We start from the raw sequence: 26,551 nt of genomic DNA on the forward strand, positions 1-26,551 counted from the left end.
GCCACGGCAACGATAACGAAACGGTGCCACAGCAACGTCCCGGTTTCCGGTAACTCGATTGAGATGCCGGTGCAAAAGGGAAAGTGACGGGGGCGTGTCATGCAAGGATGGTGGGGTGCTCCCAGATACCGGGTCCCCACGGGTTAGCGGCAAAAGAGGAGGACCGAGCAAGTGACAACTCGGACACGATGCAGACAACGGGTGCATCTCATACATCACACAACATGCATTCGTTCCACGGGTCATCGTCTCGGCGGTTATACCTTTCGGAGCGTGCATTATCGGAACGGATGAATTTCGAAGCGGAGAAGGGGAAGTAGACGTTCTCGGGACTTTCGTAGTGGAAGTAGTCGTTCTCTCATGCTCTAGGGTCGACGGTAGAGGTTCTCGCGATCTCGGCGACGGTAGTGGTACATGTTTATCGGTAGTCGAACATGACGATCCGGAGAGGGTACTTGGCAACATGCACGTCGTGGGTAGTTGTACACAATCGTTGTTGGACTTGACGGGTTCGAGGTCTTCGGGTGTAGTGGTACTTGGCGTCCCATCGTGTAGTCGTTTGTCGTAGTCGGACTTGACAAAAATGCACACCGGCTGTAGTCGTACACGTTCGTTCAGAGAGGTACTTGATGACTCCAACGTCTTCGGGGCGACGGTAGTGGTACACACGAGGGTAGACGAACTTGATGGATCTGAGGGCTCCGGACGTCGTGGTACTTGTCGATCCGGGTCTTGAGACATACTAGGCATCGGTGCCTTCGAGGAACTCGGCGTGTCCAAAACATAGCGGAACAAGGTCCCGGTTGCGCTCGTGTGAACGTTTAGTGAAGACGAACTTGCCGGTCTTGCCGAACTAAAGGGGTACTTGGCGTTTTGCAATCCGATATCCAGGGTCAAACATGTAGTCGTTCTTTGCGATGGAGTCGACCTTGACGTGTCCAGGGAACGCTCAGGTCGGTGGATGTTCTTGGTCTTGCGGTTCGGAAGCCGGTACAAATAGCTGTGGTTCATGGCGCTGCTCATGGAGGTTGGGGTGGTACTGCAGTGGCCTGCACTGCAGCAGCAGAAGAAGGAGGAGGCGCGGTAGAGGCGAGGGCACATGCAGCGGCGGCTGGATGGACTGGGCGCATCGGAGGTTTCCCGCGGTTGACAGAGCGGCGGCTTGACGGGTCACGGCGAGGGACTCGGCGACGGGGACTGCCAGAATTGCTGCTGGTGGCGCTCGACGTCCCTGGCGAAGCGGCGGCCGAGGAGGTCCTGTGCTCCAGCGAGGTCGAGGAACTTGGCGACGCGGACTTGGGGGCGCTGGCGACACTTGGCGCGATGCAGGGCTCTGGCGGCGCGGTCAACGAGCAGGAGAGGCGGCGTTGAGGACGACGGGTCCGGGCGGCGAAGAGGCGTGGCCATGGAGACTGGGCGCGTCGCGCGGCGCTCCGGGCCAGCAGGGCCGCGGCGGCGCTGTGGCGCTCTGCAGATGAGGAGGCGCGGGGAGAAGGAAAAAGGATCGAGAGGAGGGAGGAGCGAGAGAGAGATGGCGGCATGCGGGAACGAAGGAGGGAGAGATCGAGCAGGGAGAGAGATGGCATCGAGGGAGCGCGAGGCCGACGGCGCAAGGGGAAGGGATCGAGGGAGAAGAGAGTCGGGCTCCCTGGTGTCTAGGGTTGCGGCACTAGTGGAGGCGGCTGGGCCTAGCAGGCCATGAAGCAGGATGGGTCGGCCTGGCTGAAGGGCTTGCGGTGGCCTGGGCCTTGGGCCAAAATGGTCTTGGCTGGACTCAAGTGGCGGCTGGGCTTCTCTCTTCCTCCTCTCTCTTTTCATTAACAGAGAACTAGAAGAAAGGAAAGAAGACAAGAGAAAGTTGCAAGAAGAATTAGGGCATGTGGTTAATTTTCTTGGACTCACAAAAATAAGCTCGTTCGAAGAAAAATGAAATGGCCAAGATTGAAAGATATAAATTCAAACTCATTTGAATTTAATTCAAATGGGTTTGAACTAAGACTCGGTAAAAGGAAGGTCCATAAATGTTGAGAATTTAGGTGGAGCTTCGGAAAATGGTGAAAGAATATATGGCAAGGTGTGAGGAGCAACTCGAAGCAGAAAAGACCTGAGAGTTTTAAATTGCAATTGTGTTTGCGGTAAATCCAAATAATTGGAATATTTACTATAGCTCTCTAAATATCGAGAGGATATGTTGTAAAGAGAATCACCATGTGAATTCCCTCGGTTTAAATGGACTGAAAATCCATACGGTTTATTTATTTGAGTTGCAAAAGATTTATGAGATGATGACATGATGCAATGCAAAAATAAAAGGGCAGGCACAAATGAAACACACGGCGAAATCCGGAACATATGGAAAGCATCTGAAACTCCGGTCTTGGGGCGTCACATGATTTTTCCTTCTCTTCCTGCAAAAGGAAACAAACCGTAAAAATAGAATGATCACACGATTTGACAGCGTGTACACACATGATAAAAAGGAAACAATAAAACGCTTCTTGAATGACTTGATCAACACTCTCATTTCATGTCTTGCTCACAATGTTGCATGTTAGTGCCCTATATATATCCACCCTCCTTAAGAATTAGAGTGTCAAAGGACAAAGGTCCAATGTTGTAGCGTTAGTATGTTTCATTTCTGTTTTAGTGTCCGGCCTGTTGGATACTCTGAAATGAAATATTAGAGGAAAACAAAACATAATGGTATTTCCCCGATACACTCATGCATTACCAACCCCCAACAAGACTTCATGCTCAATCGCTTGGTAACGTCTTCTGAGCTCATGGCTGGGTACTGCCACGAATAGGTTAGATAACCTGCATGCATGAATGGGCCGAGTGAAATTCCACACCGAGAGTGGATGAACCTGGTCTCATCTCTGGATCACTGGGTGTGGAAGTTGGTACTGGAGCACCTAAACCGTACATTACCAAAACTACTCCTACCCCGCACCAAATCCCAAACGACCCTCCTGTCCGCGCCAAATTCATGAAGGGTACTGGCACTTGAGCTCGTTGTTCTTCATATCGTGTTCCTTCGACGCAGCGATGCACGTTCAGAAAGCTAGTGGTGGTACGATGCGGGTGTAGGGAGCTTCATTCGAGGACAAGCACCCGCGGTGGATGGAGAAGAATTTAAGTCACAATCCTTGATCATGTTATTAATCACGTGCCGCATTAGAGATTTAGACATACAAAGGGTATATGCTTCCGTTTTGGGGATTTTGAACATATAGGTATCGTGGAGTAACGATTTTCTCAGAAGTGAATACAAACGCCCATTAAAAATCTTTCATCTTATTATTGACATCACAATCAATTACCATACAGAATGGTAGTTTGGCTCTTCTTCCTCCTTATGACCTTGGCGTTACCTGATGCTGGGAATGGAAGCACCAACTGCGATACAGTCTTGTTTGCATCGCTAGTCCAAGAACAATGCGATGGCGAGCCAGCGACAGGCCTATGCTGTGAGGTGCTCAGGACAATCATTACATCCTCGAGGGGCAAGCTGCCATGTCTCAAAATGGTTATTGACCAGCCTGAGCTTAAGTATTTGGGATTCACCAGAGGGCTCCTGCTGGACATGGCCAAGTCGTGCACTGCATCAAGGGCCGCTCCCCCAGCTGATGTAACAGCAGGTATGTTAAAAGTAAATGCATTGTCCTCTTTTGAGAAATCTGCCTGTGTTACTGTCATGTTAAAATGGTGGGTAGTACTACTTGCTATCCTAGCTTGAGAAATACACAAGTGTAGTGATATGTTATCTGTCTACATGACCCTTGCATGTGTTACTGTCATGGAGAAATGGTGTGCACAGCGAGCAATGCATGATTGCCTAAAAATCTTTTTTATGCGCAGGTTCTCTGCGCCCCAATCACAGGGAGGTGGGCGTGTGGCTAAAGCTAAGCATGAGGAAAGCCACGGGGGTGCTGGTGTGCCTAGGGACACCGAAAGCAGCTGGCAGTGGTTCTTCCCTGTGCTCGCTAAGCAGTGGTTGTTGTTGCAACATTTGTTCACCTATGCTGCAGAGGATTGAGACCACTGACGATCTAAGGGCTACATGCATTTTCAGGGTGCATCTTCTCTTAAAATTGTGATGTACTGAAAATATTTCACTTGGCTCCACCTGTAATCTTACCTTCTAGGATGTGTTCCGGGTGCTGCCTTTTAAAACCTTGTCTCATGTGCACCGATCAAGATAAACCATACGTACACTGCACCATACATGCATGAGCAGATGGCATTCGGTCACCAGGCTCCGGGCATATTCTTACCGCTCCAAACGAGTGAAAGGTCCACAGCACCACACGCTGCGAGGAGCTCCGCATGAAGAGCACTGGATACACGGTCAGTTCTTCCCCCTCCCTTTGCAGCAACAACAGCACCTTCATTGTCACGCACGACAACACCCCAGCAGCCCGCATGATTCTGCCCCTCGATGTATGAGCCATCCACATTTAGCCTCAGCACCTCCTGGAACTGGATGGCAGTGTCCAGATTCTTGAAATGAATTGAAACAAATCTTACAGCAGCAGCATACCACAATATTGCCTCCAAGTATATGTAAGAGTTTTGCGACAGTAGCTGACTTGGTTGCAATTGGGTTGCATAATTCTACCAACCTTCTTCAGTTGACAACAAAAGGTTGACTGAAGATGGTATCAGATTTGCAACTAAAGGAAAATACATACTTCTACATGAGTATCGCATTCAACACATGCACAAAACATCTGTCCAGTGAGACCACAAAATAACCGTCCCAGGTGTACTAGTGCCATAACATGCTATTTTCTGGGCGTAAGAGGAGCCTGCGGTACTGCTGAGTAGGCACTGCCAGGGACTGTAACCAACCAAGAATCGTCGTCTTCTGTCGCTTCACATGCCTACAACAAAAAAAAGTTGAATGTCAACATCAAGAGTATTATCAGTGAACTAGAACTGTGCATGTCACAAAAATATGGAACAACTCTACAAAAATCAACCTTATTTACAACTTAATCAACTGACTTCTGAACGTGTCATTTGCGGAAGAATCGATTGGTGTCAGTCATGCCTCTATGAAATGGAATGTTGGAAGTTGCAGAAGTAAATATAGGAGAAAATCACTTCTTTTTAACACAGAAAAGACATGTGGTTATCCAGAGAGCTTAAATCTTGCGAAAATTTAAAGGCTAGAAGATACTTGAACTCGAGAGGAACTACTAACATCATCCTTCAGCTGATTCACAGCATTTCTCAGAAGCTCTTCGGCCTTCCTTCTTTCTTCTTTTCTTGCTTCTTTTCGCTCCTTTTGCTGATCTTTGGTGACCTCAGCATGACAAGCCACGCAAAGCGTCCTCATATTCTCGAGTGTGCATTCCCCTGCCAGAAACCACATGAATTAGGACATGCAGTGATGAGCCAACAAGATAGAAACTGTACATGTACTGTACCTCCTCCTTTATACACAGGTACTATATGATCTGCATGCCAAGCATTTCCCTGTGTTGGCTCTTCGACAAGCTTTGCTAGCCTGTGGTCCAGTACAGCATTAATAAGACAACCCACATGAAACCGTCAGATTAATAATGATGGAAATTCCCATTTTCGTCAATATTTGGTGAGTTCTGTTAGTGTATTACAGCTGTTCAGACCAGAGTGCTCTGCTAAACTGTGCTAGATATGCAAAGTGAAGCATGTAAAAGCTGCCAAAAGGTTGGAAATGCATAGTATCAGAGTGTTGTAGCACTTACAGTTTCTTCCTACATGCAATATTTGGAGCAACACTCCTGATGTGTGCTTCTCTCTTTTGGTTGCTGAGGGGTTTAATATGTTTGACGAGCTTGCAGCAGTCAAGCTTGCACTGGGAACATATACCATGTTCTATTTGAAACAGTGCCTGTAAAGTAAAGGTATTTAACAAGCAGAAACTCCATTACATACAATTCACAATTTTTGTTTGTAGAAATGGCAAATTAGCCTTATTTCCACATCAGGGCTATGTTAATGGCAGAAGGTAAAAGTAAGTCATACCTGCCGCAGGGCACTCTGGTTGGTTCTCAATCTGTACAACCGGAAGCAATCAAGCTTACAGAATAGATCTTCAAAATATTCGGGTGATTTCGCAAGATTCCCACTGAACAAAAACAAAGAGCATTGTTATGACAGAACATGATTGGCTCCAGAACAAGTACATCAGCGAGTCATATTACCTGCAAAGTTTTTGACATAATTTGCAGAGAGGCTCATCATCAGTAGTCCAGCCTTGAGTGTATTCTCTCTCTTTAGTCGTGCCACGACGTAAAACCACCTTTCTCCATTCAGCATTTTCAGGCAAATGATCACTGACAACACTCAATGGAGCTATACGCCTCTTACTCCCCCCTTTAATCAATCCCTAAGAAAGTCGATCACAACAGACATAAAAGAGGACACCATCAAATCAAGGAACAAGCCAAGTATTTATTCTATGATAAATGTCATCTGTTCTTAGTTTGGCACAAGATCATGTCTCATGTCTGTAGCGTAAGTATTAACTCAGGTAAGACTGGAGTGCAAATGGAAAATTCAGACTTATTCTTATACAAACTTAAGCAGATATTGGGATACTTTTCTAGGACATAAGAAGTTTGCATGACATAGATGTATAGTCGTAATCTCGTGGATACCAGGCATTGTTTTGCACCGTATTTGCAATCTTTGTAACTGGAACAAATTGAGTTTGCAAAGAAAAGAGTGTCAAAGTCAAGATGTGCATACTTGTGTACTGTGGCTGATGCTATTTGTCAGATAGCACAACTCAAGGCTCAATGGAAGCTGTAACGGCTTTCCCAGGAGTTTCCTCTGATCAATTGGTCTTAGTTCTAACCATTCTTTTACAAATGCTTTGAACATATTGCAAAATGCTGGATTAGTCAAGAGCTGCCTACTTGCTTTCTTGTCACTACTAGAGCATAAAGGTGATTCTACTTCTTCAGGCAGAAAATTCTGAAAAAGTGGTCTGGGTCTTGAATCATGTCCTGGAACACAAATGTACAAGTGGATTCGACCTGTATGATGGCTAACCTGTGAAAGATGATGACAAATCAGAGGAATTTGAAGAATTAGATGGCAAAAGAAAGCAAACTGATATGAAAATAATGTTGCAAGTTGGGACAAGCAGTAATACAACATGTAAACTGAATTTGAACCCACCACAGAAGATGGCTCTCTCTCGGCTCCCCCACGCTCCCCCACGCCCCCCAGCCCTCCCACCCCCTACTCCGGTGCAGCCGGCCTCCGGTGAGCCCTCACCCGCTCCTGCTCCGGCCAACGGGATATCCCGCTTGCCCCTCTCTACTGCCGGCGCTGCCGCGGTTCGTCCAGTCCAGCCAAACTGCGCTACAGGGCATTCTCTGCATTAGCAACGATGCTGCCTTGGCTCGTTCTCAAACCTTGCTGAGCTCCTTGTGCTCGTCGATCACCACCCCAGACCTAGCCTCTGCGACCCCTTTGCTAGCCTGTTTTGCTGGCTCGGCAGCTCACCTTGATGAAACCCTTGCCGCAGCTTTCCTCCACGCATGCTATGGCGGTTCTGCCTTTGAGCTCTTCGTTCACAAGATTTCGCATCGCCTTTTCCGCTTCCATGTCGCCTCAAGGGAGGTGGCTGACCTTGTCCTTCGCTTTGCCGTCTTCAAGCGGCGCCTCGTCTCCCTTGTTGTGCTGCCATTCGACCTAGCCCTAGCCACCCCCGTGCGACCGCCGGCGGCATCGCTCTCCTGCCGCCCGTTGGCCGCTGTAGCGCCTTGCATGGTCTTGCCTCCGCTCCTCCGTCACTCTCCAGGCTGGGCACTCGGCTCATGGGTGTCGCTCGTATGCAAGGATCATCCAGTTCCCTTTTAATGTGGGGGCTGATCTCTTTGCTCTCATCCTGGCTTGTCTCTTCGGTGGAGATCATGAGGCTTTCAACGTCACCATTGATGGGGAGGGACGCTTCTCCTTCACCGTTGCCTCCAAGGACGTCGCCTGCCTTATCGCCAGCTTTGGTGATTTCTGGCGGCGTGGCATTCTGCTCCGGTTTCCCCCTCCACCGTCGACCTTGCCCCCGTCGCCGGCGGGCAGTGCGGCCTGTGCGGCGGCTGGAATCAGCCTTGCTTCCTCGACTTCCCGCCTCAACTTGGTTCCTGTGACCATGAGCTCTGAGCCCCTGCATCGCCGAGGCGCTAAGGTACGTCCTGTTCGTCCAGGTTTTCGCTTTCGTAGCCGGCTCTTGCATGATCTCCACATCGACATTACGGTCAACCCCAAAACCCCTCACCTTAGCCCAAATGTAGAAGTATGGGTATCAGTTAAGCTTCTTAAGCAGGTAGTCCCAACTGTTAAGCTGGTGTCGGATGCCCTAGACCACCTTTTTTCCAATACTAATGTTTTTCACGTGCAAATCATTGACGAGCATCTTTTTTGCACCTGGGTCTCCTCGGTAGCTGTTAGGACGAGACTGGTTTCCCGCTCTCCCTACGCCTTCTCTCATTTCGAACTAGGCTTGTTTGAAACCCAACAACTTGCCCAGTCTGACCTTGACTCTGTCGTAGAGGAGGACGGCCCTTCAACGGTTTTCTTGTCCTCGAAAACTCGTGACACCAACTACAGTGCCCAATCGATTCTTGGTCGTTTCTCATCAAACTCTCACTGCAAAGACTCGACGCTTGCTACTGCCAGATCGCTATCGCCTGCTATCCCGTCTAGATCTCTCATCTCCCCGGGCCTTGTCTCCTCGCATTTAAGGGATTCAGTATGTGTGCATGTGGAGCCAACTCGCGTGCACGCTGCTTTGGCACCGGAAACGTACGGCTCCTCCCCCTGCCCTTTTCCCCAACATGCATGGTTCATATCCATCGGACCCCACCACCCATGCATCCCCAGCTTTGCCTACATGCACAGCTCGTGCCCCCATGGTTTCCTCTCGCTTGCATGGCACGCTGGCCCCCCCTCATGCACGCACGTACCCCCCCCCAGGCCCCTCTCACGCCTCCGCTTGTGCAGATCGCGAGCACATGTTTGACCACTGCCCTTCTGCTGGTACATGTGCCGATCTTGGCCCCTCGGTCGAACAAATGAATCCACCGGCGCCCTTTTCGCCGCTACAGTGCTGCCCTCTAGAGACACAAAATCCCCCCACGCTGCATGCAATCTTCTCGGCGTCTCTCCAGTCACCACCCCCCGCCCAGCCCGAGACGAAAAAGGCTACGCCTACTGTGGCCTCGCCTACGTCCGCTTCAGACTACGAGATAGCCGCCCAAACTGTGCCCACCCCGCCCTTGCCACCTCACGCCACTGACAACCGGACCACCCCTTCAACGGTTCCACCGACTGGCCCCACTCAGCCTACCCACGCCCTGCTGCTCTCACCTGCCCCTGGCCTCCTGGCCCCCCCTGCAAACCGTCTCTGCGCCGCGCGACAACTCCCAAGTCGTACCTCATGTCTGACATGTGGCCCCTAGATTGGCTACCCTCCTACAGGACTTTGGTCCTGCCCATCGAGCCCCTCGAGCGATCTCTGGTCGCTCCGGTCAGCGCGTGGCCTCGCACGCATGCGCCCCCCACATCCTCTCACCCCCGCTTCTGTCCATTCCTTATCCCCTCTGCCATGACAAGCGACCTTGCCCTCCTCATGCAGCTGTGGCAGCTGAAGATTCTCACGCAACCTGCGGCATGCCGCGGCGTGCCTCGACCCCCGCTCCTTCCCCCTCCTATCGAGACGTGCTGCTGCGTCCCAAGGCCAGCTCCATCCCCTCCCCCCCCCCTATATATTCCCAACCCCACCCCCCTGCTAAGGCAACAGCACACTACCACTCCTCCCCCGCCTCTTCCAAACGCAAGAAGACGAGTCGCCGGCGGTGCTTCCGGTGTCTCGCGGCGGACCACATCGTCTTCGACTGCAGGGATCCAGCCGCTGCGCCCGCTGCCGGTGCTCCGGTCATCGTAGCTTCAGGTGCAAAGCTCATCGCCTTCTTCCCTGTTTTCCCAAATTGCCGCCCTCCCCTACTCCCCGTGCTAATCCTGCCTTCTATCATGTCAGCCCCATGGATGCTATGGCTGAGCTCGCCGGCGCTGTCGTCTCTCCAACCAACCCGCCTGTCAGCACCGCAGGCCCCTCCACGCTTCGTTTCGGCTCGTTCGAGGTGGAGATCCATGATGCTGCCTCCTCCAACCCCGCCCCGCGCCACTTCAGTTCCCCCTCCATCGAGCCCCACCTCATCTGCCCGGAGGCTACTTTTGATCTCAACTCCCCTCCCCCGGATCTCTCCAACCCAGTGGATGGAGCCGCGGTCAGGATCCAGCTCCACCTCATCAAAGCCATTCATGACTTAGATGACGCAGCTGCTGCTACTGCTCGCCGCCTCAACCTTTCCCCTCCACGCCCAACACACGCTCCCTGCCACGCTTCCCGCCCGACATTGACGCCTCCCACGCACCACAACAGTGGGCCTCCCACCTTTGCCAGCTTGTTAACGATGACATAGCTAGGTATGCATTCGTCCACTTCCGCACTCCCGTTCACAACCCTTTCCCTGAGATTCGCCGCGTGCTTCGGGAGCGCGGTGGCAACCCTGTCTTCTGCGTTGCGGCGTCTTTCCGTGGCGCTGGACTGGTCTCCTTCCCCACTGCTGTTGCTCGCCACGCCGTCATCACGCGTGGCCCCATGCATGTTGATGGAAACACCATCTCGTTCGAGCCTGTTGAAAACCATGGCCATTCCACTGCCCTATTTGAGGACGATCTCACGAAGTTAGAAGCCATCGGCTTCCCCCTTGAGCTCTGGCACCCTTCGGGTGTCCACTTCAACCTCAACTTCCTGGGCGAAATCTTCTCCATTGACCAGTACTGCCTGCTATCCGATGAGCGCACTTCCATCCGGGCTCATGTCGCCCTCTTCAAAGGAACTTCTCTGCCGGATGCTCTCATAGTCCAGCTTCCCAATCTAGATATCCTAGTTGTCCAACTATTCGAGCATGGCAAGGTCTCTCGTATTGGCCCAAGTGACCCATCTCCCTTCTCCTCTGATGAGGATTCGGACTCCGGCTCGGACTCCGCTTCCGACTCGGATTCGCCTGCTCCAGACCCTTCGATCGGTCTCCAGTGTGCCACTGCCGCCATGGCTGCTTTTGGGCCGTTCACCGTCTCCCCAGAATTCCCTCAGGGCCTTCCTCCTTCCCCCTCAAGAAATGCCTCGCTTGCCGCTAATGCTTTTGTGGAGCTAGCTTTAAGCTCCTCCGACGATGAAGTACCGCTTGCTAGGGTTGGCCTGGCTCCCCCCATCATACTTGACTCTATCCTTGCTGACATGCAGCCCGTTGTGCCTCCTCCTGTCTCTATCGCCCCAGCCATCCATCCGGTGCCTTCGGTCATTGCTTCTATGCTTTCTGCTGCGTCACCGGTGCCTGCCCTCCCCCCCAGCTGTGTGCCTTCGGTGGTCCCCGTTCCTGCTGCCGCATGTACTACTACTGCCGCCATGCCGGTGCTGGAGCTGGCTCCTCAATCTGTTCCTCCGGTGGTCTACTCTCGCCGTCCCCGGGCTGTTGCACCTCTGGCTCAGCCCCCTCTGCGGGTCTTGGACGAGGAGCCTGAGCCGGCGGTGCACGAGGCCATTGCCAAGAAGAAGCGTGCGTACCGCAAGCGGGCTAGCTCGGTGCTGCATGTCAGGCGGAGTGCTCGTCTTGCTGAGCTGGAGCCATACAGGAAGGAGACCATGGAGGACAAAGCCTCCAAGGCCAAAGCCAAGCGCTTGATGCTGGGCCGCTCCGCTCGCGACTTCGAGGATGCAGTGCATACCGCTCGCCTGTACCCTGATGCTGCGCAGTCGGGCTCTCCCCGTGCCCTGGCCGCTCTGGCTCTGGAGTGTGGCTCTTCTCCTGATGAGGCTGATTTCGTGGCCTCTTTTGCTGGTGCCTCTGCCAAGTGATCTATGTTTAGCTGCATGAAGATGATTGGTTGTTGTTGTAGTCTGTGTCTGCTACTAGCTTTACCTATTCCCACGGGTGTTTGTACCCACGGCTGGGCCCTAGTTATCATGTATCTCGTCCCAAGTTTGGTGTCTGTTTTTGTGATCTATGTCTAGTTCGAATTTGTTGTTCTGTTCGTGGAATGTAAGAGGTTTAGGTGATGATGGAAAATGTACTGAAGTGTTGTCTGAATTACTGTCTCTCAAACCAAACCTCCTTCTCCTTCAAGGAGCCAAATTGGCAGCCCCCTCTCCGCAAAAAATCAGATCCTTTCTCCCCTCTTCCCTCGATTTTGTTAGCTCCCTCCCCGCACGGGGCACGGCTGGGGGGTTGCTAACGGCTGTCTCCACCTCTTCCCTCTCGGTCCAAACATACGTCAACCACTCGTACTGTGCTTCTGTTACGCTTCAATCTATCACGTGTCAAACCCCCATTGTAGTCACAAACGTTTACGCTCCCACTACCCGAGCTCTCAAAAGTGACTTCCTTGACGAACTTAAAAGTATTGCCCCCCTGATAACACCCCTTGGTTAGTCCTTGGCGATTTCAATCTCATTCGCTTCCCTCACGAGAAAAACAACTCTAATTTTCATCAGCTAGAGGCTAATCTCTTTAATGATACGTTGGACCAACTTGCGCTACTAGAACCCCCCCCCCCTCCTGGACAGGAAATTCACTTGGTCAAATAATCAAGACTCGCCTGTCCTGGAACACCTAGATCGTGCCTTCTTCAACCTTGCTTGGAACAATTCTTTCCCAAACTCCTCACTCACCTCCTTGCCACGCTTTACTTCTGACCATGTTCCACTAGTCGTCTCCATCTCTACCTCCATCCCCCGCTCCCGCCTTTTTCGGTTTGAACGGTCCTGGGCCCTTCACCAGGCCTGCCGACGCATAATCGCTCAGGCAGCAGCCCAGCACAGTCACTCCAGCCCACCGGACTCTTCCCACCTGGCCCAAACTCTTCAAACCTGCCATTCGCGCCTAAAGCAATGGGCTAAAACTCTCAGACCACCATCCATCAGGGAGGAACGGTGCAAGACGGTGCTTAGGCTAATCGATGCCAAGGAAGAATCACGTTCCCTCTCTGGTGCTGAGTCATCCCTGCGAATCATTCTCAAAAGTACCCTTCATCAAGCCATCCGGGATCGCATGATAGCAATCAGGCAGCGGGCCAAAGTCAAACGCGCCATCTAGGGGGACGAGAACACGAAATTTTTTCATGTTTCCGCCTCTCAACGTTTCAGAAAAAATCAGATCCCTTTGTTATGATACCAGAATCAGGACTTCCTTGCTCATGATCAAAAAGCTTCTATTCTGAAAGACTTCTACCAAAATCTGTTAGGCCGTCCGGCGATTACTTCGTGGAACTTTGATTTATCTCACCTGTATGCTACCCCGGTGACCCAACTTCGACATCTTGATGCCCCCTTCACCTCTGACGAAATCAAAATGGCCTTCCTGCACATGAACCCCAACGCTAGCCCGGGCCCTGATGGTTTTGGGCCTTGCTTCTACAACTCGGCCTGGAATTCCATCAAGCGCAATCTCATTGCTTTCTTCCATGACTTCTATCAACTAACCTCTCAAACGGAGCGATTTAACAAATCTTTCATTGTGCTTCTCCCAAAGAAAGATGGTGCTAACTCCGCGCATGCTTTTCGCCCGATCTCTCTGCAAAACTGCCCAATCAAAGGCATCGCCAAGCTCCTCACCAATCGCCTAAAAACCTACATCCCACTACTCGTGCACGGTGACCAAACTGGATTTATATCTGGACGGTGTATTGCTGAAAACTTCATCTATGCTGCTGATTCTTTAAACTGTTGCCATAAACGAAAAGCCGCTTCAATGGTCCTCAAGCTTGATTTCAGGAAGGCGTTCGACTCCATTTCGTGGCCTTACCTGCTCAAAATACTTCGCCATCGGGGCTTTCCAGATCGGTTCTGCTCCTGGATTGAGGACTTGCTCTCTATCGGTAAAACTGCTGTCATTCTTAACGGGGTACCTGGTAGCTGGATTCAGTGTAAAAACGGCCTTCGGCAGGGTGATCCCATCTCGCCGTATCTGTTCATCATCGTTGCCGATGTTCTCCAACAGCTCATCCTGTCTGCCGCCTCTGATCCAACAAACGAGCTACACCACCCGGTCTACAATGATATTCCGCCTTCCATTCTGCAATATGCCGACGACACCCTTATCATTGCCCATGCCTCCATCACTGCTGCCCGCAAACTCAAGCAGCTTCTCGATGATTTTGCCTTGGCAACTGGCTTCTGTATAAATTTTGCCAAGACCACTTTTGTCCCCATGAATGTTGATGACACAACCGCCTCCGCAATTGCCCAAATCTTTGGTTGTGCGATCTCTAGCTTCCCCCAAACCTATCTCGACCTACCCTTATCCCCCACCAAGCTCCCCCCCCCTCGGCCTTCCAGCCCCTCCTCTCCTCTTACCGATCTTTCCTCTCGGGCTGGTGCGCAAAATTGCTCAATCGTGCGGCGAGGCTTGTGCTCATCTCTTCTGTCTTAGACTCTCTCGCTACGTACTTCATGTCGGTTTTCAAAATCCCAAAGAAAACGCTAAAAGCTCTGGATGCCATTCGATGCGCCTTCTTTTGGGCTGCTGAGCAGACGTGCACGGGATCCAAATGTTTGATTGCTTGGAAAAACGTTTGTAAACCGAAAATTTTTGGTGGTCTAGGCATCAAGAACCTAGCTGTTCAGAACGACTGTCTCCTTATGAAGTTTGCTTACAAATACCTAACCCATGAAAATACCATCCGCCTGCCTTGGGTTGACTGGGTAGATAAACAACACCTTTGCAGCCTCTCCCACTTGGCATCATGCCGAAACCCCTCGTTCCTAACTAAAATTATCCAAACACAGCTTCAAATACTCCTCCCGATCACCTTTGTCCTCACCAATAATGGTCAGAAGACTTTCTTCTGGCTTGACACCTGGTTATTGCCAACCTCTATAGCCACTGCTTTTCCGAGCCTTTACTCCCACTCTACAAATATCTTCATCCCAGTGGTACATATCATGCGAGACGGGATACAGGCAAACCTCTCAAACAGGATAACCTCGGCCGCCTCGCGCGAGCTAGATGCTCTTTGCTTGTTGTTGCAGGATGTTCGGTTGACGGTTGGCCAGGATGAAAGGTTTTTGCTGCATGGGCAAAGCTACTCGTCCAAAGCAGCATACAAGATTCGGATGCATGAAGACCTGGAGGACGATCACGCTGATCTCATCTGGAGATCAAGAGCGCCGCACAAGCTTAAACTGTTTGCCTGGCTCTTGTTTCGTGGCAGACTAAACACTAGAGCGAACCTGTCCTACAAACACATGTCTGACTCCGCCAGCTGCCCGCGCTGTGCTGCTCTTTCTGAAGACACTTCTCACCTGTTCCTCGACTGCCCGCGTGCTGTGCAGATTTGGGCACAACTAGGCCTCCCCACGACGCCCAGATTCCAGGATCTCTGGATGGTTCAGCTCCCGCATGAGCTTGATTGCAGGGTGTGGCCGGAAGTGCTACTGGTAGTGCTCTGGCGAATTTGGGACTCCCGCAATGCTGTTGTCTTCCGTTCTGAAGATCACTCTTCTCGTTTTACCACCCAGAACATTGTAACTGACTTTGAGCTTTTTTCGCATCGCCTGAGAGATCATGCTGACAAGGTAGCTGCCAGGTCTTGGCTTAGCTACCTTACCACACGGCTTGCCGTGCCCCTGTAATCTGTAATCTGTCTCTGCTGGGCCCCTTTTGGCCGATTGAGTAATATATACAGGTGGGGATCCTCTCCCCCCCCCCCCCCCCCCCCCCCGGTGATTCCTCAAAAAAACAACATGTAAACACAAAGATGACAAAAGATAGTATAAGTGGAAGAATTTTTAACCTCGAAACGCAGATACTCCACTCGAATATGGCCATCTGAAATAGTTCCTGGAAGACCTAAAGTATCACGATTTTCACAAAAGCTCCTACGAACCTGTTGTATTTGAGCAGCATAAGATACATTGTATTATCCACTAAAAATGACACATTGCACAAAATACAATATAATATAATACCAGCAAGAAATTTTTTAATTACCTTCGTTGATTTACTTCGTGTACTTGAAGAGCCAGAGATAGCTGGTGAAATAGAAAAACTATTGCAAACTGTATCTTCATGTACTGCTGGACCTGGACTATATTGCATTCCTGAATGAAGGCCTTCATCCTAAGAGGGTAAGGTGCACAAGCAGAATCAGCTGGAAATCAAGCATGGGAATGCTGAATGAATGATAAGAGAGTCCAGTGAATAATGGCAAAAAAATTAAGAGGGGCATCTTGTTTGAACCTCAATCTGTAGAGGAATAGTCCTAATAGTGAAATCTGACTCAAGCTCCATATCGCTGATGCCAGGAAGATGGTCAACAGACATAGTGCCACTTTCCAAAAGACCTTTTGATTCACCAGAAGAGCATTGTATAAGGCTTAAATAACTCAGTCTCTCTATCAATTAATCAGCTAGAGCTAATTGTTGATTCCATTAAAAAAAACTTTCCATTCAAAAAATTTAGTTAATCATCTGATGCTGATTTTCCTAATGTTTTACCTGCACCACAATTTGGAAGAAACTCAATTTCTGGTCTCTCCTTAGTGTTACTGATTTCCCCAAGGTGGTAAACTTGATCAACCTTACAAAGAAGGAAGGAACGATGAATGAATAAACTTGATCAACCTTACAAAGAGGGAAGGAATGAAGAATGAATAAAGCCTAATAGAATAACTGAATTGCGTGCATTGGTCCTAGAATCTTGCTCAAGATCCTAGTAAACCAACTGATGCCAGCAGTGATACAATCAACCAGGTCTCATCTGAGTTCTAACACTTTACCAGGCTTCTCCGTACATGTAAAATATTTTCTCAGTTTGTAAATAAAGTTTCAACACTATCTCAGTTGCAAATGTTCCACAAGTGTGCTTCATGCAGTTGCAAATGTTTCACTTGCCTTTCTGAAATTAATTAGCACCTACGACGCAGCCAGTTGCAAACCCAATCACTTATGGACTTACCTCAATTTCTCTTATAGCATCTTTCTTCCCATTCACCACAGACGAGACACGGAACAGACTCTGGTTCAAGCGAAGCCACTGTGGTTCATCTGATGTGTTCTGCAGGAACAAAATAATTTAATGCTCTAATTACCAAAATTACTAAATACACTACAGGGAAACAGGAAAGGAGCTAACCTTTGCGCAGAATATATATATATTGACCGCATTTGTTTGACCACGCCTATGAGCTCTATCCTCGGCCTATTATGATGTTATCACCAATTAAATGTAGCAGTTAGTAGTTACAACAACATTTGAAACAACAGTAGAAGAGAGTGAACTGTACATGTGTTCAAGACTGCACATAAAGTGTGAAGTGAACACACATGGGCATAAATTCAGAGACTTTGCGGTGACACTTCATCACACTTGTGGACATAAATTTGAAACAACAGTAAAAGAGGGTGAGCCATACATGTGTTCAAGACTGCACATAAACTGTGAAGTGGACACATATGGGCATAAATTCAAGGACTCTGTCGGAACACTTCACTACACGGGTAGGTTCACAAGAACAGCTGGATTGGTTTAACATTGTATACTTCAAAACTACCAAGATATCAAAAAAATTCTCCTGGTTTAATTTTGCACTTCCTATGGGTTGAAATGAAAATGTATGTGCAAGGTTGGAAAAAACAAGTACCTGAAGTAAGTCTGAAGACGATCTTGGGAGCTCCAGGAAAACAACATTCTGAGCAGATGAAAAGTCTAAACCAACACCACCAGCAGTAATTCCTATTATTGCAACCTTGACCTATTTAGCAAAGAGTAAAATAACTCAATGATGGATAAGCAGTATGCAAGATAAGAAGCGTAGCATCATATGGACTAGGTACAAGGGATTTTTTCCCTGCCGTGATTTTTTTTCCAAATTCTGTAGAAATCACATATAGAAGTAAAACTTCTCAGGCGTAGGTATGGGCATGCTCTATATCCATACAATTTTTTAAGAACAGACTCAGTCCTGCTTGCGAGATACAAAAATGGCAGATTAACTGTTTAATTCAGACTGTTGCATGTCATAGCTTTAAATTTGGTATCTAGAAAAATGATTCAGTTTGTTCTTGAAATTTTTCATGGATAGAGAGCCGGCACATACCTATAGCTGACATTCTTTTGTCAAAACATTTAAACTTGCACAAACAAATTTATGGAAATTGTACTATTTTCACAAAATTACTCATACTCTAACAGTAGGTGAGTGATGAATAAAACAAGGGGAAATGAAAACCTCTGGATTCAAACGGAAAGAATCAACAGCTTCTTTCCTTTCTCTAGGAAGTGCGCTGCCATCAATGCGAACAAACTTGATCTCCTTCTCAGAGAGGAACACCTGGATAGAGAATACTTGAGTCAAAAGTAGAAATATTTTTTCTTCTAGAAGTCATATAATTAGACACTTGAGTTTAGCAGCAGCCACCGAAAGAAACGTTAGGAAGTGCTCTACCACTGGTCCTCAGACCCTTACCAAAATATGCTGGACAAGATATTATCATCTCTCTAACTTTTGATGTGACTATGTGGGTCCAGTAAGCCGTAATTTTCAGGAACAAATGTCACTCAATTTCTTTCAATTACTTGTAAAGTGCCGACTTTTGAGTATTGAATCTTATTGAGATTCTTATTCCTTATTTAATACATAAAGAACAAAATTGGTTGAAGCACCACTTAAGTATTCAAATTACATATAAAAAAACCCATCATAGTTTGTAAACGTAAATCTTACCTGCACTCCATCTAGAACCTTCAAGTGGTGGGCGAAAATTAGCGTTTTCTGGCAACTAGACTGGGCGTCCAGATTATCATGCATCAAATGATTTGAGAACCACTGACTAAACCCAGGTATTTTTGCAATGCCAATTTCCTGGGGGGAGAAATGCCTTGGAGATTTCTTGCAACTATCATCTGAGGAAATGGAAAAAAAACAAGGAAAGTAACACATAGCTTAGAACCATCATCTTAAATGCTAAAATGACGAAAAACATTTGCTTCATCTGATCATCTCTCAGTAACAGTTTTGATACATTTCACCATGTCATAGTAAGAATTATTTACGAGTTGAGGAACAGAATATATCAGATCCAAAAATGGTAGGTTATGGTCATATAGATAAATGTTTGGAATTTTGAAGATGACAATTTATATTCAATACATTAGAATAAGGTAGAATTGGAATCTTCCAGTGGAAATTCATTGGTAGTATAAAATAGACAGTTGCAATTCCATGATTCCATCAACTTTTTGATATACATGGAGTACAAACAATGCTAACGTCAAAGCTTATAGTTCAAATCAAGAAAATGTTGGGAATGTTTGTATTGACAGTGTTGATATTTTTTTGTTACCGTCAGTATAACATTAGCAAAGGGTTCCCCCGTTGATCTAGATTTTGCAAATACATTTCAGATAGTCAATGACAGCATCATAATCTGCACAGCTGGAGGCCAGGCACATTTGGTATTGCATATGCAAAGCAATGACTAATGCAACAAACATGCTTCAACAAAATGACCGGTTAGTTTTAGTATCTACAGCCAGTCCTCTTGCTTTAGGCCAATATAACTATCTATTCGACATCACACCAGTTCATGGCAAATTCATAGAAGGTAATCATGTTGGTAAGATTAACATATGCGATTGACATCTGCTACTATTAGCAGCATGAATGTTACCTTTTCCCTCTTTTGCTTCTTCACAGTCATTGCTTATCTCAGAAGAGGCAATTATAGGAGCATCAGAGCTACTATATGTGCTATTGTAATCCCCTTGGATAATAGAGGTGGCTGTCCTGCTATTCAATGCCTTCAACTTTAACCTAATGATCTGCCGGCGCTTGGGCGGCAGTTCATTTAACAAATGCTCCTTCAAGCGCCTAATCTGCAGCACAGAAGCAAACTCCAGCCATTAGATCTGAAATTGATAAACCATCAAATATCAGCCTAACACATCATTGCAGTTACATGGCTTGTGACAGGAAGCAAAACGACCCGCCGGGCTTTAGTCCATATAGCTAGCAACTTACTACCCTCATTCTCCTCTGCTTTCCATTTCAGACATCAACATGACCTCCCTCCAATACCCACATTGCACCATTAATTTTCTAATCATATGGTACAATATTTAAGAAATGGGATCATATAGAAGCACTTCAAGTGAGAAATCTAGCAATATAATTTTCATGTGACACATCAATATACTTTGTGGACACAGTTGTTGAAGTTCCATCGCACGCATTCTAAACAATATCTATAAGAGAATGTATGGAGTATTACGCACTGAAGCTAGTCTCATTCTTAAACATGCTTCTGTAGTAAACACACGTTCATTGGTAAAAACATCATCAACCATGTAAAGGATAGTTTCTACTCCCTCTGTAAAGAAATATAAGAGCGTTTAATTCACTACTTTAGTGATCTAAACACTCTTATATTTCTTTACGGATGGAGTACAACATAAATAATTTCATCATGCATAGAGTACAGCATTCCATAACATACTGCCATGCAGACTCTATACATAATCAAGTGAACAAAGTTCATACATATAAAAACTGTATATACTGCCAAGCTGATCAAAATCAATTAACAAATATCATCAAGCAGAACTTAGGCCAAATATGCAGTGACCATATAAGTTCATGAGCAGTTTGGATAGCAGTAACAAGATACAGTACCATGGATACAATAATCACAGAAAGCTATACAAAGAGGCTTTAATAGCTGAGAGAGAAAGAGCTGACCATCAGAGTCTGGCTGAGCAGAACATTTAACTCTGTCAAACGAGCACCTTTTGAGAAGTCCTGGACGTGAAACGATGTGAAGAACTTAAATATTTAAACATTTCTGTATAGACTAATAGATAGTCAGACACTATTTGCTCAAATTAACTGCAAGTGCAAGTCTGCAAGGTTTTGAAGCGATCTACCAATCTCCTTGACAATAGGGACAATCACAAGATATAGATACCTGGTAAATTTTACCCTGGGAGCTTTGAGCAACATGCAGTGAACAATATGTCTTTGCAAATTCAAATTTATCATCTCCAAGCAAACGGGGACTGAAAACCAAGAGGGAGTGGTCAGAAAAGATCAATATGCCCAACACAATAAGATGACATTCTGCTTTTCTTACCATAACATATTTATCTGGTGATAGATGTCAAAAGGTCTATTGTCACCTAGGAAAAAAAAGAAACTATTAGTTAAATCTGACAAACAAACATATATGGTAAGTCAAGTCCAGAGTAGTAAATGATTTAACTAATTTTCTGGAATGCAATTGTATCACAACAAAATCACACATCAGTACCAATCAGTCAGATATATCGTGCGCAGGGTAAAAAGTACTCCCACAATACAGAATGCAAAGACACGGATGGGCACTTTTAACACCCACAATACAGACACTGAGCTCAGCTTACGCAAAGAAAATAGAAGATACAGATGTAACAATAATTGGTAAGGGACGTGGAACCAATATGCAGTACAAATAATTCAGCAAATCAGTATACACCTTTAGGTCCCTATTAGAAAAAATGAACAGGTAACCATATACTGAAGAGACATATGCAACTGACATGTTTCTCATGGATCACTGGTCTTAGTTTGATGTTCAAAACAGAAGGAGAAAACTGGCAAAGACCTTTTAGTAATATTTTCTAAAGTCAAAACAGTGGGAGAAAATGGTAGTTAAAAAACTTCAATTATTTTCTAATTCTTAACTAAAATGGAAGTGCTTTGAGATTGATTCTAATCCTAACATTTGAAATCATCTAATGGCATACATAAAATATTTCATATACCATAAATCCATTTGCCTGTCTATAGTTTTAAATGTCCACAACAAAAATAGCGCAACAACACAAGGATCCCTGAGAAGAATCAATGGATATATTTTAGAAGTTAGTACAACCTTGACAAAGAGGGTGTCCCAGAAAGCAACACAATGCGGTTGATATTGAGAGCTATTTCCAGTACAGCTTTTGTCTGTCACGGTCACAAGAGAGTAGAAGTGATCATTGGTAAAGCAAGCGGAATGTTGATGCATCAGACTAGTAAGACTACAAATTATAAATAAAATTATCAGAGAAGGCGCCTTAAATTGAAATAAGGTGGCTGAAGTGATAAGAAAAAGATTGCTCAACAGAGTTTCAGTGGTTCTGCATTCTTACAGTATTTTAAATTAAGAAAGCACAATGGAATGATGAAAACACGAAGCAGGTTTAAAAACACTTTTTTCATCAAAGAGAGTAACCAAGCATAACAATGTTATGATTACTACAGAATAATAAAATATGATGTGTCAAATACACTCTCCCTCCTGGATTGGGATTGATATATTCAATTGTTGCCTGATAGTATCACCTGAGTATTTTCTTCTTTCATCTTTGTGCAGCGTATATTGTGGGATTCATCAATGATCATCAGTGCCCATCTCCTATTAATCATACTTTTCCGAAGGATGCTTAACATCGTGTATGAAATAACAACGACCTTCGGACAAAAATCTAAATATTCAAGACTGTCTCGTCGACCAAACACTGAAAAAAAAAAGAACGAGAAAAATACAGATATAATTATAACAGTCAAATTTGGTATTCTTTATACAAAATAAACACTGAAAAGCTGAAAGCCAAGGCAATAGAGCAGTGTCCAAAATTGAAGATGCAGGTATACGAGGGACAAGGAATAGGATTAATGATTTTCACCAACATAAATCTTTACATATCTTCTACATATCTAAATAGCTAGCCCCCACTAGTAGATTACTCTCCACATCGTGCCTCCATATCACCTCAATCATTGGTAGCCGTTTGATTTACTAAATTGTGTGACATCTTCAAATCATCATGCATGTACTCATAAGTTACAATTTTGCAAATATATCCATGCAAAGCATGCCACCTCATCAAGCCATGCATGCCTTTTTTTCTTGGGGGAATCAAATCATGCATGTTAGTCACAAGTTAATTTTTTTACTGTACATTAAGTTCTGTAGTCATGAACGGTATATGTGTTGGACGCTTGGAGCAAACATATATAGTTCATGCTTCACATTTTTGTTAAAGATGGCGTCACATTAGGTTCAGTTTAAATGTTCTTCGCTTTTTTAAATCATTTTGCCACATACTTGGTAGGTTTTATTGTTCTAAAAATGTAAACCGAGAACATTTTCCATTTATTTTATGATTCTATGTTCAGTAAGATACTAAGATCCAAGGATAGATCAACTTATGAAAAGCAATATTGGACTAATGATCCATTGAAACTAGGTATAGAGTGATCTGGTCCATCTATGAATGTTCATACGGAATGCAATTTTGTCCTGCAACTGTTTTTACTGCAATATTTCAAAACTGACGCTGATGCAACAAATGAATGATATCTGGGCCAAAAGAATTCGATACTTCGAATATGTATGGATAAAATACAAAATATGCAATTCATATATGGAGATTGTTACCACATGGCACATGTGGTAGGCAATTCAAATTTGATGAAATAAATATGGAGATCGTTGTAACTTCACAAGCATTCAGGATCAAATTAGATACACTAAAGATATGCAAGAATTATAATACCAGGTTTGGCATCAGTAAAATTAACTCTTGAATAATGAAACTCTGAATCAGTACCAAGATGAATATCTTTTGGAAGAAATGAAGGATCCCAGCGTTCCAATTCCTCCGCCCAAGTATAACGCAGAACAGCTGGACACACTATTAATAGAGGGCCCTCGTCCTTGAAGCAACAAGCTATTGCAATTGCCTGCATTTAAATAAATGAGAACATACTACTTCCCCATTCTGTTCAAGAAAAATAATACTGCTTCAACATGGGGGGGAAATTACGCTCAAAAGCAGATATGATGATTTCTTCATTAAGGTCTAAAAGGCAAGTGCTATATAATTAACTGTTCAGTCAAACAGACATAAAATTCCAATCGGTCACTGCCCAAAATGTATTGATGCAAGCTCAATATCAGTGTGCTCAATATCCATATGCCAATTTACTGTATTTTGCAAGTTGTAACACCGTGGAACAAACAATTTTATGCATATAAACTATCTGCACAATAATTATACACAAAATATAATGTGCTTACCTGGAGAGTCTTGCCAAGCCCCATCTCATCTGCAATAAGGCAGCGCCCTTGCCTCCGAAGCCCAAATTTCACACCTTCAAGTTGGAAGGGTAGAAGTGCATCTCGTAATCGACGTGGCAGCTTCATGAGAAGCTCGTCAACTTCTTTATCAGAACCGCAGTTTGTGCCAGCATTTTGAACAGCACGCCTTGTTCTATAAGGTATATCTTGCACAACAACGCCAGTCAACTTCCTCAAGCATTGCAACACCAGCTCATAGTGCACAAGTTTAAAGACAGAAGAAATATGCCCGCTTTGACTTTGTGTTGTGGAGAATGGTACAGCCTACCAACAATAAGAGGGAAGATATCAGTTTAGATTCTAGACCAAAAGGCTTATCATCCAGAAAAGGGACTAAGAAGTAAGAACCAGATGAAAATAATTATTACAGCGGAAGTTTACATTTTATGCTTAAAAGCATCCACAAATTATTCGATCCCCAAAAGGATTACTCTAAAATGTGATATAATCACCATTTACTCCCTTCAGTCCTATAAAAGCTGCCATTTCAGACATCTTTGCGGTCTTCAAAATACATCTTGGATCGTTAACTTCTATTGCAATATATCTATAAAATCCAAAAATGAATACTGCAGAAGTACTTTCTGAAGCAGATTCACACATAGGATTTTCAAGTATCTAATCTAAACATTTTGCAAAGATGTTATCAATCAAAATATCAATAGTTTGACTATATATTCTTGTCCAAAAGGTATGTTTTATAGAACAGCGAATACTGTGAAGATAACTTAGTGGCACAATCATTTACTGATTAAAAAGGTGACACTGAAATATGGACGAAATATTAGTTGCTGGCACTTTATATACTCAAATATTTGTTGTGGCATTCGTAGGTACCAGCAATTGCCCATAAAGCTGATATCTGGAAGGCCAAGCAAATTCTTCAACGCTCGGCAGTTAAGCCAAAAGGCAGGGCATTGTCAGGGTTCGACCTCCAATGTTTGTGTCTAGCATTCTATTGCATAGAGCCATAAGACAGACAGAAGATTGGCTAGAGTATGTTTGGAGCAAGATCGTTAAGGCGATTATCCATGTTAAGGTATGAATGGGTTGATTTGGCGATGGCACACAGGGGATTAGATCACTAGGCTATGAGTGAACCAAACCTTCTGACAAAAATCCATATGAAATACAGTATCCATATCCATTTGGCAAGAAAATGCTGTAAAACGAGCAACTGGCCAAGAACCCAAATTAAAGAACGGCCATTTGTCAGACACGCGGAATGGGCAAATAACCACCGGAGCGATTCAGGCATGTCGAATCAAAGAAACAAATAATGGTCAAGAAAACACGCAAACACCAAAGTTTCGCCAAGAAATACGATTTTTTTTTGGAGAAACTCTTAGTATAGTCAAGAAAGCACGGAATTACTCGCGCATCGCCAAGAAAGAACCAGATCCCTAATCGGAGCCCGAATCGGCAAGAGATGCGTGCACTAGACAAGAATTCAAGAACGCGAGGATCGTACCGAAGCGACGCAGTCCTCGACGGCGCGCAGGCAGTCGGCCTCCCCGGGGAAAGCCTTGCCCTCCGTTCGGCCCACCGTCACCTGGAACTCGTCGGGGCTGCACACCTCCAGCACCGCCCGGAACCCCGTCGGAGGCGCGGGCGGCGGAAGCGGTTGCGGCGGCGGGCAGGGACGCGGGGGCAGAGGATGGGCGGTTCTTGGGCACTTGGCGAGCCTGAGCGACTCGGCGGTGGTGCCGGCGGCGGCGGAGCGCTTGAGCCTCTCGAGGGCGGCGAGGCGGCTGGCCTCGATGCGGCGGCGCTGCTCCTCCGTGAGCCGCACGGGCTCCGCCGCGATCTCCATGGACCACGCCCGCACTAGCACTAGGGGTTGCGGAGGCGTGGGGTTCTCTGACAAGGAACGACGGCCGTTTCCGCCGCTGGGGGGAACGGAACACGGGGAGCGGGGAACGGCTAGACGAAGGATATATTGGGCCACCAAGCCCGTGTTTCATATACGCCGCGCTGGGCTGGGCTGGGCTGGGCCGGGCCCCCTCGCCTCCGACGAACTTTACGACGATACCACCAGGAAGCAGATCTAGACCGTCTCCTAAAAGAAATCTAGAGCGCAAGATCTTCCACTGAAAAAAACAATCTAGAGCAATGGAAACTGTGTACTGCACTGCAGAGAAAGCACAGGAAAGAGCCAAAGAACTTGGGGATGCGGGCAAAAATATACTCCCTCCATCCCATAATATAAGAGTGGAGAGAGTATAATCTAAAAAGTTTTATACTCCCTTCTTTTCTAAATATAAGTTTTTTTAGACATTTCAAATAGACTACAACATACGGATTATATAAACATATTTTAGAGT

At 46.2% G+C, this 26,551-nt stretch overlaps 2 protein-coding genes across 2 annotated transcripts; one reads left to right on the top strand and one right to left on the bottom strand.

Moving 5' to 3' along the window:
* Nucleotides 1-4,474: 4,474 nt before the first annotated feature.
* LOC125536363 (SNF2 domain-containing protein / helicase domain-containing protein / HNH endonuclease domain-containing protein) lies at nt 4,475-26,165 on the bottom strand. Its single transcript, XM_048699559.2, has 25 exons — nt 25,699-26,165; nt 24,168-24,491; nt 23,698-23,830; nt 22,427-22,602; nt 21,975-22,048; nt 21,195-21,230; nt 21,030-21,120; nt 20,804-20,863; nt 19,737-19,941; nt 18,791-18,969; nt 18,296-18,397; nt 17,708-17,818; nt 17,200-17,265; nt 17,023-17,121; nt 16,563-16,644; nt 16,305-16,408; nt 16,056-16,184; nt 15,859-15,951; nt 6,742-7,047; nt 6,195-6,379; nt 6,016-6,118; nt 5,736-5,881; nt 5,436-5,515; nt 5,210-5,364; nt 4,475-4,886 (listed from the first exon to the last, which is right to left on the bottom strand). Exons 1-25 carry the CDS (start codon nt 26,038-26,040, stop codon nt 4,788-4,790), a joined length of 3,480 nt encoding a protein of 1,159 aa, XP_048555516.2. The 5' UTR covers nt 26,041-26,165; the 3' UTR covers nt 4,475-4,787.
* On the top strand, nt 10,664-11,923 carry LOC147984327 (uncharacterized). The gene has a single exon (XM_087543497.1). The coding sequence runs from the start codon at nt 10,664-10,666 to the stop codon at nt 11,921-11,923; it is 1,260 nt and encodes a 419-aa protein (XP_087399623.1).
* Nucleotides 26,166-26,551: the final 386 nt, after the last annotated feature.

This window comes from Triticum urartu, chromosome 2A, assembly GCF_056163025.1.
Source record: "Triticum urartu cultivar PI428250 chromosome 2A, HENAU_Tu73, whole genome shotgun sequence".
NCBI lineage: Eukaryota > Viridiplantae > Streptophyta > Magnoliopsida > Poales > Poaceae > Triticum > Triticum urartu.